General features: G+C 43.3%; 1 protein-coding gene across 1 annotated transcript; it reads left to right on the top strand.

Annotated features, from left to right (window-relative positions):
- The first annotated feature begins 5 nt into the window (after positions 1-5).
- On the top strand, positions 6-425 carry CYSRT1 (cysteine rich tail 1). The gene has a single exon (XM_040325274.1). The coding sequence runs from the start codon at positions 6-8 to the stop codon at positions 423-425; it is 420 nt and encodes a 139-aa protein (XP_040181208.1).
- Positions 426-11669: the final 11244 nt, after the last annotated feature.

The following is an 11669-nucleotide window of genomic DNA, read 5'->3' as shown; positions in this document are numbered from 1 at the left end:
TAAAAATGGACAAGGGAGCCAGCATCGCAAATCCCTATGCCGGGGTCAATCTACCTCGAGCACAACTCAAGAGCAGCTTTGTCCGGAACGCTATTGGCGAGGACCTCGATGGGGTAGTTATTACAAACCCCTCAGCAGTACCAAGCTACCCCAGCTACTCGACACCAGACAGGGTGAACATCCAACCCCCAATGTCTGCTTCGTGGGAGGGCAACAAAATCCACACCCAAGATTCATGGAGGCGACCATATAATCCATACGCCTCTGACAAGTCCCAAAATGGAGGTCACCCAACTTCCATGTACACCGTTGATCTGGACAAACAATACACCTCGGCGCCTCCAAAATATGAAGAAAAACCTTGTTGCTGCTATCCCTGTTGCAAGTGTTGTTCATGTTGTCGAAATTCTTGTGTCATCTCTTAAAAGCCTTCTCTTAAACTTGGTCTAGCCAAGCGGTGACTTACCCTCTGAGCAACAAAACAAAAAGACTTCCCAAAGTGATTGAGGAGCAGAGAACGTCTGCAAGTTTTTGTTGGTTTAAAACTTTTAAACTTAAGATCTCTAAAAATCCCCCAATTATTATAATTTTTTTTTTTTTTTTTTACATGGGATTCTTGTTAAGGTGATCCCATTTTGTGCAATCACAAGGGGCTGGTCTGCCTCCACTGGGTATGATCAGTTGCCAAATAGTCCAAGACTTTAAAATAAGAGAATCGTTTTCTGAATTGTTGGATCAAGTTTGTAGTGTTCTTAATGCCAAGGCACATGTTTTTAGCTGGTACAATCCTTGTTTTTGTTTATTAATCTACACTATGATCACTAAATACTACTTGCACTTCTATAATGTGTGCAGTGATCCATATGGGGCACTTAGGTGGCTAAATTATTGATGCCTCTTGGTAATCTGATTCATTTAAATATGAAATATTGACAGTATTTAATGTCTTACATTCAACACTCCGGTAGCAGATCAGATATTTAATGTCTGGCTCAGATCTGCAAGATGAAGGAACTATTTTTAATGAGGGTTAAAATTTAAGAAGGAATTCATGAAGTTGGTAAATTTTTCTGCTGTACTTTTCTATAAGGAAAATTCGAACATACAGTTCTGAGTTATGTACGCTTTAGAACTCGTGTACGCAAATGTTTTAACAGTAGAGCTGACAGTTTGTTGTTGGGTATAACTTGCTGCAAAGTTTAAAAATTGTGGAACCTTTGTATTGTCCAGGCACCCTTTGACTGTTAGACATGCATCTACTCCCGTCAAATTCTTTGATGGAACTTACTTGTGATGTGGTAACAGCTCAACCAAGTATGATATATTTATTTAAAATTTTTGGGGGTAAAAGTTGTTATAAATAAAACACAATGGAACCTGTTTTTTATTGTTAAATCCACCCTTTCACTAGTCTGATACAATCTAGGTGCAAGCACCCTGTACAAGATTTATACCTGTCGGGCAGGTAGCAACTCCAATCTACACTCTGCTCATGTGTAATGGCTGCCACTGGCATCCTTCAGTTGTGTTGGATGCTTGGTTCCGTCTGCTGGCCTCTATACCATTAGTTAGAACTCCTGGTCCCCAGCTGAATGCCATGGTTTCATTTACAAGCCTCTGTCACTACTGGGTCTTTTAGAGGATGGCAGATGGAACCACAGCACTCAACAAAGCACAAGGCATTTAACACACTTGGATATTTCAGATGCCAACAGCAGACATAGCTGTTGAACAGAGTGAAAATTGGAAGGTAATTGTAAATAATCTTTTACATGGTACTTGTGCCTTCACTATTTTTTGTGTTTTTTCCAGACTATCGAGAGGGTCACTTTTGAAGACGTTAACCCAAATGAGAATACACATCTAGTCCTGTTAAGAGTCTCGATATAACTAAATGTAGATGTAACTGCCAAAAAATTGTCAGTAAGGTCATAAAAACAAAAGGAGGAAAAAACTTTTCATGAAGCCTTATTCTATGAATTTTTGTTCATTTTATTGTCCTTTTTTTCTTTTTTTTTTTCTTTTTTTTTCCTTGTCCAAATGTAAGCTTTGTTAGTTTGAAAGAATGTTTGTAGAGTCTATTTTAAATCTGATTATTCTTAAATTGATGTTTCTCTCCTTATCCGTGCATCATGTCAATGTTTGTTTATTAGATGCCTTTTCAAAGGTATGCCTGAAATTCTGTCCTTGTACCAGGTTGCCAATAGGCCTGAATTTTGCTAGCCAAATGTGGGACTGATATAAAAGTAGTCCTTGTTCTGATGGATCTTTGTTTGGACTATCTTGCCCTATGGTCTGATTTGATCAACAAGATCTGGAGCCTAAGCTAAGCTAAGTGCCTGGGCAAACTCCAATACTAAGTTGTGGATTATTTCGAAAAAATTGCAGCAGGGTTTTTTTCCTATAGTCGGTGTAGAGATACTCCCTGCTCCTCAACACTTCCTACAGGCTCCTAGATAAGAAACAATGACTCCTGTAATTTGCATTAATGTGTCTAAAGTTGGTAGAGACAGGCTTAAAATCTTGGAAGGTCAGGGACTACAAAACTTGAGAATCGTTAAGCCACCGACAGAGAAATCCCTCAAGACTGCTGCATGATTGGCCGTACCCTTGAGCCATTTCGAATTCTTCAACAGGAACATATGCAAGTGAACAAGTAGCTGAGGGCACAAAAAGTGTTAACCTATAAAACCTGCGATGGTGCCAGGTAGCTCAAAAATGTGCAATGCCATTTATTTTATATATGCAAGTGTAATTAAATAACGAATGTTCAAATAACGAATTGTTGTTTTTTTTGTAATGACTGGTATCGCGTGTGTGTGTGTTTAATAAAATGCAGTGTACACCATTTGTAAAGGAAAGTCATGCGATGGCCTGTCTCTTGTAACTCATAGGAGGCCTCTATGACAATAATAATGGTGAAAGACCAGTTGGTCATCAACTCTTTATGTTGTGGCTCTGCTCAGACAAAATGGCTTAATAGGCAGTAGTATATCATAGTTTTCTTTTGAACTTGCTTTTTTTTTTTTAGTAAGGCTGACATATACTAAAAGCAACAGAAAGTTATGTGATGATCACTAATGGCTGCTGTGTGACACATATTTACATTGTCTAGTTTCTAGCGGTGTGTAATTACAAACTCCGAACAATGCAATGCTTCAGTTACACCTCCAGAGCAGCTGATACTTTACATTAGGGTTCCCTTAGAAATAGATTGCATGACCCTGAGCAGTCTACAGCAAAAGAAGTATCATGGTTACTAGAACCTATTACACGGCCCAGGTATGTTTAATAAGTGTTAAAGGTCAGACTCGCTAAAAAATGTTTTTGCCTTGGCACTGGTGCATTGCCTGCCCGCTTCCTGTATCTCTGGGCAGCTTCAGTGGGCATATTTCCAATTGTGGCTTGTCTCCTTCCACAAGGCTGTAATAAAAGTGTCACTCCATTGTAGTTAAAAAAAATTCTGCGGTGACCTCACTGGATAATTATTTTACCTTCCTGTTGCTGTGACCACAGAAATGGGGGGCAGTTGTCACTGACCCATAAATAAAAAAAAAAACACATTTATTAGAAATTCTGACCCTTCCCTACTGTACTAAAAAAAAAAGTTTTGGATGTGTAATAATACCATACGAAAGCCTCCAACCCTTCCCTGATATACGGAACAAAATAAACAGACTTTGGATGAACAATCCAACAAATTGTATCATGGGTGTGTATGGGACTTTCCTGGCACCAAATATAAAATAAAATAAAATAAAATAAAATAAAAAAAAAAAAAACACCACACGTGTGTGTGTATGTATGTATAGTATAATAAATATATATGTATATTCATTATTTTTTTTTATTTTTTTTTATAAGAATAATATTTGTGTGTGTGTGTGTGGTGCAGTTTACATTGACAGCGCTATACAAGTACCTGAAATAAAAAATAAATTCCGAAACCGAAGACCATGTCTCAAAAACATGCACTTAGGCTTAGACCATAGGGGTACAAAACTCCCATACAGTATACAATTCTCATACATTTCCGTGTAACGGTCTTAGGGCCCTTTCACACGGGCGTAAAGATCCGCCTCCGCAAAGATCCGCTTTTTCAGACGGAAGAAAACCCTATTTTTCTTCCGTCTGGCGAAACGGATCAGATGAATACGGACACACGGTCCGTAGTCATCCGATTCCCCATAGGGGAGAGCGGAGGAAAGAAAGAAAGAAAGGGCGGTCTCTGCTTAGTGTGCGGGGACCGCCCTGTCCGCCGACAGCTCAGCGGGGATTTACGGATGATCCCCGCTGAGCAGACGGACACACACGGGGCGGATCAATACGGATCCGCTCCCTGTGAAAGAGCCCTTAGTGTCTGACTTGTTTCAAGGCCATAAATACAGAAGTTGGCAGTTGCAAGCCTACAGATGAAGGTTAAAAACACAAAGCCTGGAATTGTGATGTGATCCCATGATGAAAGGGTCCCAAAAGGGGACAACTGTAAATGCAGAGATCCAGAGGGCAGCTAGGAGATCCTAACCACATCCCAACATGGCTCCATTCAAGAGCATGGCCAGCCGCTACACTCCCCCACAAGGGAGTTGGAGTGTTACGGAGGGCCTTGTTCTTGAGTGTTTGATATTCACATGACTTACCCCGGTATTGTAAGGAAAAACACAGAATCCCGTTGTAAAGTGATTTTTCTTTATCCCCTTCATAAAGGGGGGAAAAAAAATCCTAATGCAGAAAAGTATTAACAGTACTAGGGCTGCCTTTTAGGCTGAACTCAAGCTCTGTGCAGAAGGCCACTTAGAAGATTTGTGGAACTCTGTTGCAATGGAGATCTTTTTTTTCTCTGTCATCTACTCTTTCACTCATCATTTTAGTATCTCCTAATTGTGTAGCAATTATACACATACATTTTTTTTTTTTCTCTGATACACTTCTCTTATTTAAAGGGGTTGTAAAGGAAAATGTTTTTTCACCTTAATGCATCCTATGCATTAAGGTGAAAAAACATCCGACGGTACCGCCCCCCCCCGAACCCCCGTTTTACTTGCCTGACCCCTCGAAAGTCCCACGCGCGTCTACGTAATTCTCTTCGGTTTCCAGCCTGGCCGTTGATTGGCTAGGCTGGACGGATTGATAGCAGCGCCGCCATTGGCTGGCGCTGCTGTCAATCACAGTGGATAACGCGGCGCTGAGTGATACAGTCAGCGGCTATGCCCGCCGATGTATCACGGGAGCGCACTCGCAAAAGCTTTCCACCATGCGAGGGAGCTTGCATGAAGGTGGAAAGCTTTTGCGAGGAGGAGCCGAGATAGCCGCCAAGGGACCCCAGAAGACAGGGTTAGGGGACACTCTGTGCAAAACGAGCTGCACAGTGTAGGTAAGTATAACATGTTTGTTATTTAAAGTTTACCTTTAGTGTTCCTTTAAGTCTTTTTAGCTACTATGCAAAAGAACCTTGTACAGTATGCAAACCGATGCAAATCTTTGATCTGCAAAACACAATGCCATTTGCTGAATGTAGACAGGCCATGTTTAAAACCGGAGATGTTGTTTAGTATCAGGCAGGTGTGCTGACAACAGAGGTACAGTTGCTGGGGAACTACGAGTGAGTCCCAATATGTCCTACCAGTCAATGTAAGAACCTTGTCAGGCTCTTCCCTGGTAAAAAAAAAAAAGAACCTTGTCAGGCACTATGGCATAGCTCCGAACTGTCCCTGATTGGGAACAAAGTCCCTCTGCCCCTCCTTTCTCCACACAAAATGGAGGGACAAATGAGATCTATTTAGTTGTATATAAAATGCACCATTTCTTTTTCAAAAAGTATTTCCCAGTGTTAAACAATTCATCTAAATTGCTGCATTTGTAAATTTTAATAGTAGTGGTAAAAAAAAGGCACTTGTGGGTTTAAATTATATATATATATATATATATATATATATATATATATATATATATATATATATTTTTATTATTATTAAACCTTTTTTTTTTTTTTTTTTATGGAATTCTCCTTTTTAAGGGGGCATGGCAGGGGGTGTGTCATATGCTTACCTTACATATTTTTGCTAATTGGTGGCCCTTGTTCCTGTCTTAATAGTTTGAGAGGTATGCTATGGGGTTCATTTACTAAAACTGGAGAGTGCGAAATCTGGTGCAGCTCTGCATAGAAACCAATCGGCTTCCAGTTTTTTTTTTTTTTGTCAAAGCTTACTTGAAAAAGGTGACGTTAGAAGCTGATTGGCTGCCATGCACAGCTACACCAGATTTTGCACTCTCCAGCAATAGTAAATTAACTTCATCTGTGTGTATCTGAACAGGTCCCATAACACACATGCTTTGCAATTGAAAAAACAACTAAATTTTGTGTAAAACATACTGTATGCATATATGTGTGGATTTTCATTTTTTTTTCCCGCCTGATGCTCACTATAAATAGACGTTTTAAACGTAGCTACAACTAGCTAAATCTAATTTTATACAACCGCTTCCTGCAATTCTCTGCATAGAAGTGCCCACACTAGAACAGGCCGAGCCAGTAGTGCAAGTCAGATATGCTTTACCATGTTAGTAACAAGCAAGTAAAGAGCACGCACAGATCTTCTTGTTCATTATAAAAAGACACGTTTATTAAAATAACAGTTAAATATGTGAGTATGGTAACACATTGGCAGCCCACAATCTGTGGTCAGCAGCAGGCCTTGTAATATAGGTATTCAGCTGTACATTGTAATCGAGTGGTGCCCTTTGCTGCTTCACAAGACTGGCTCAACATAAGTAAAAGTTCTTTAGCCCTCTGTTCACACCAGTGCGGCTTTGAAATCGCGCCACTTTCATTGTGCAGTTGGAAAAAGTAGTGCACAAACCTTTTTTCATAATCTCTGCAACATGAGTCAAATCGCATGACATACCGGTGTAAACAGGAGGCTTAAAGACTAATCCGAATGTAAGCATCAGCCAAATGACTTATGATCTTCAGATGTATGCAAGCGTGCCGAGCGTCCCTGGGTTTGGTTTATGGTGGGTTGGACGAATTTGGCTGAGGTTCAGGTGCCTAATGTTAACTTTGTTGATGACCGTAGGAGCTAAAAGTAAAAAAAAAAAAGATTGTCAGCGAAATGGCATGGGGGCTGGCCAGGAAAGAAAGGGCACAAGTATGTAAGCAGCTGTCAGTGGTAGTGCAGCCTAGCTAGCTGCAAGAGCAAGTGGTAAAGTAATCGTATGTGTTCACACTGCAGTTGAGTTGTTATGTTTATGTATGTACTTATGTTTAACACTATTGACCTCTGGAATGTCTCCAACACCATTTTGGAGGAGCCCGGTGTCCTGATAGGCCGCACTAGATCTCGAGAGATTTGGGCGGCCATTTTGGGGTGGTTTCTTTATATAGGAAGCTCTGACACATTTTTTGGGCAGAACGTGGTTGTAGGCAGATTGAGGCAGAGACCCTGCTGTGAAGAATAGTGCAGGGTTCCTACGTAGGCCTGAGTGTTAACCCTGTTCAGGTGGAAGACGCCAGCTGCTACCAGGCAAACCGGTGTCCCGCTGTGAGTGCGGAAAGTATGCCATTACGCGGGAAGGGCCTGCGGAGCTCAGAAATCCACGTAGCTGTGAACTACAGACTCTGTACTGCATATTTGTGTCTCCAGGCCTGGAGAGGAACTGTTTGCCGTTCTATTGTGATGACTGCTACGATTTCCACCTCACGGTAATAAACGTTGCTTTTGTTCAGAGAACTTTACGTGTGTCTCCCTCTGTGAATCGCCGCACCCCATCCCTGCTTACAAGTATGTGACTCACTTTTATTGCTATATGGATCCAGTGCTTTGGTTATCCTAGCTATCATGCCTGTAAACGTATCTGGGGAGCTACGAACACCATAAACGCAAATGTCATATATAGGGAAATCATAGGAGATGAGAAGGGTACAGGTGGATTGTGATATACGAGGGGAAGATGGAGGACACAGGTACTCTGCATGGACCACTTCAGAGTTCTTTTCAGGGTTTCTTATTTTTTTGCGCTGTGATTTATTGTGGTTCCTCTCATTTCTCATAATCCCTGAAAGAGCATGGCCTGAAGCTAAAGATGCAAACGTTAGTGTTGAGTGAAGAGAGGCAATGTTCATCTGCCCAGTCAGTCCACACTTGTGACGTTGTTTCCGCCAACGTCCCGGAAGAGCGGAGTGCTGTCATGGCTGTAGAAAATCGCTGGCAATCATTACCATTTTATGCTGGCAAATGTTTTTATGCACTTAAATGTAAGTGTGCACTTGGGACAAGCCTCTTGTTCCCATGTCAATGAGGAAAAGGGCCTCTTTCTTCCCCAGAACCCTGGCCCAATGGTTGTAGGGGTTTGCAGGTGGGTGGGCTCCTGGCTTCTGGAAGCTCCCTTTAACAAAAATGTGTGCGAATTAACAAGGGGTACCCCTAATGATTCACAAAAAATGTAACCACATTTTTTGACAAGTCTTTTAAAAAGAATAAAATATCCCACAATATACATCTAAGATCAATCATATCATCCAGCAATACTGTTTTTTTGCAGAGGTACAAGGCATCCAAAATCCCCTCGACATGTCGGGGACATAAACAAAATAGAAATAAAGATCAGAGATAAAATAACATGTACAGACATAGCAACCCCATTCTGGAGGTAAATCCCCCCCCCCCACCATCACTCTGGACAGCGCTCTCGGGACATCCACTCCCATTCCATATCTCACCCAACATTAATACCCAGCAACCTATCCATCACCAAGTCCACCGGGGCTAGACCCGGTACATCCAGCCACTTTGCCCATAACTTCTCAAACTTGTGGGCATTACCCCTGTGTTGATATACCGTTTCTCCATCCTCATCGTTGTCCCAATATTGGCAATCTATTCAGCATGGGTCGGGGGAGCATCTGCTCTCCAATGAACCATGATGAGCTTCCTCGCCTGGAACAACACCCTGTGTATCGCTTCCCTGTCCGCCTCTTCCCATTCGTACTCCTCCAGAGCCCCCAAGAGACATGCCCTCAGGTCCTGTGGAAGAGCCACACCAAATGCTGAGTTAACGGTACTCACAACTCCTGCCCAATAAGTGTGGAGTTTGGGACATCTCCATAGCATATGAATCAAATCTCCATGGTCTCTCTTACAACGTGTACAGGTAGGGTAAAGTTGCGGATTCATCTTATTAAGCCTGTGTGGGGTGTAATAGGTACGCAACAGGATATACAACTGGGTGAGCCTTTGTGATACATTCAAGGAGCACCTGCCCACCGCCTGAAAAATTTCCTCCCACTGTTCACCATCCAACTCTCCCGCATCTGCTTCCCACCTCTCTCTTATCCTCAGGGGATGCTGCTTCATCACATATTGCAACAGAATGGCATAGCACTGGGAGATAAAGCCTTTTGACGTCCCAGCATCCCCCAAAAGATCAAAAGCAGGGGTAGGCGACAGGGACCACTCAGAAGAGCGACCCTGCGCCACCACTGCATGTCTCAACTGTAGATAGGAGAAGTACATTGACTGCGGCAAGCTAAACTCCTCTCGCAGCGCAGGGAACGTACGTAGCACTCCATTACGGAATATGTGTGTGAGGTGTGTAACCCCGTATTGCTTCCATCTGGTCCCCGATTGCAACTTGGCCCGTTCAGTGTAGGTGTCATTTTGCCATATTGGACTGTATTTCGTGTAGCCTTCCGCATTCTGGACATATTTGACCTTGTTCCATACCTTCTGAGTTAGACTAAAAGTGGGGTACTTCTTATGTGGTTTGGCAAAGGCTTGTGCCTCCAGCGCCTCAGGGATCGTATTTCTGCCCACGGTGTGCTCCAGGAGCTTTTGAGCAGAGGATCGCACCGCCGGCCGAAACATGGCGACCAGCTGCTGCATCTGGGCCGCCAAATAGTATAGCCAGGGGTTTGGCAATGCCAATCCCCCGCTATCCTTAGGTCTCTGTAAGTGCTCTAATTTGATCCTAGGAGCCCCGTCTTTCCAGATGAGGCTACGAAAGATACTATTAACCGTGTGAAAAACTTTCAAGGGGATGACCATGGGGGTGTTATGGAGGAAGTACAACAATTGTGGCATAAGTATCATCTTCATTAAATTCACCCGGCCTGCAACCGACAATAGCAGGGCCTTCCAAGTTTTAATTTTGTCCCTGAACCGTATTAACAAGGGGGATATATTGAGATGAATGAAGTCCCGTGGCCTAGCTGTGATCTGTACCCCTAGGTACTTAAAGGAGGAAGTAATGGGAATAGGGCACAGGGGATTAATTACCTGCGTGTCATCACCGTCCAGTAAAAGCAAGGCCGACTTTGACCAGTTAATAAGTAAACCAGAAAATCGTCCAAACTCTGTGATCGCTACCATAGCCTCCCTAAGGGAGGCGTCCGTATCCCCCAACAAAAGGAGGGTATCGTCCGCGTATAACATCACCTTTTTCTGCTCATCTCCATAGCAGAAACCGGCGATGCGAGGGTTGGCTCTGATACTAATGGCCAGTGGCTCGATAGCCAACAGCAATACTGATTTACATCATTCATGAAGAACGGCACCCAATAGCTCACCACAAGCAAGAAATTCCACTGACTACTAACACAATCCACTCCTGTTTCTCACTATGGATTGGCATCCAGCCAATAGATATAAGCAAAGGGGCACAGCTTCCCAGGTGATGTCATGTGATCCTATTTGGTCAGTGTTGTCAGCAATGTACCCACTCCTTTGTTTAAATGACCAGGCATTCCTAGCCAGTAAATTAATGAGGCCGGGTGACCTAATTGGTTGCTAAAGATGTGGCGTGTGCCATAGCCAGCCACTTCCTTAACTACCACTGACAGGAAGTAAGCTGTCATATATAGAAACTGTACTGTAGGAATACCACTACTATATATGATGTTCCGCTCCCTTTGAGCATCCACATTTGGACAAATGTTCAAACTGTTTGGTCTGGGCTTATATATTCAGTATATATTCCCTAGTGCTGAGGTTGCAGGAGCATTCCTTTATAGCCAGAAGATGTAGGCAGGACAATACTGCTCAGCACGCATCAACAGGGGTGCACATGCAGGGGTTGCCATTTCTGTGCCCCCCCCGTTAACTTGGATAGGAGGGTGGTGGGTGCGGTGGCATGTAAAGGAACCTATCTTGGATAGGAGGGTGGTGGGTGCGGTGGCATGTAGACAAACCGACCCCCCCCCCCGTGCAGCTGAACCCTTCTATCCCTCCAGCAGTCATTCAGCGGCTGAAGGAGAGAAATGGATGGCATTGGCTCCTCCACACGTCGCTCTCATAGCCTCCCTATGCCTGTTCTTCTGATACAGGACTCCTGTGTCCTTCCCTGGCCCCCTCTGCGGTGCTGTCGCAATTCCCCCTCCCACCTCTGGCTGGCTGCTGTGGGGATCTGTTAGGATGGAGAGTGGGGAAGGAGCCAGTAAATGTGTCATTTACTGGCCCCTTCCTTGTTTTAATAAAGCAGGGATATGCAATTAGCGGACCTCCAGCTGTTGCCAAACTACAAGTCCCATCATGCCTCTGCCTCTGGGTGTCATGCTTGATGCTGTCAGAGTTTCGCTATGCCTCATGGGACTTATAGTTTGGCAACAGCTGGAGGTCCGCTAATTGCATATCCCTGTAATAAAGAGTCAGTGATCGGTACAGTGATATGAAGGA

The sequence above is a fragment of the Rana temporaria genome, chromosome 9, assembly GCF_905171775.1.
Source record: "Rana temporaria chromosome 9, aRanTem1.1, whole genome shotgun sequence".
NCBI classification, from domain to species: domain Eukaryota; kingdom Metazoa; phylum Chordata; class Amphibia; order Anura; family Ranidae; genus Rana; species Rana temporaria.
This window is presented reverse-complemented; position numbering and strand designations above follow the sequence as displayed.

Bases quoted from the DNA above. Each gene is read 5' to 3' on its own strand.
- CYSRT1 (XM_040325274.1), top strand. From the start codon at position 6: ATGGACAAGGGAGCCAGCATCGCAAATCCCTATGCCGGGGTCAATCTA.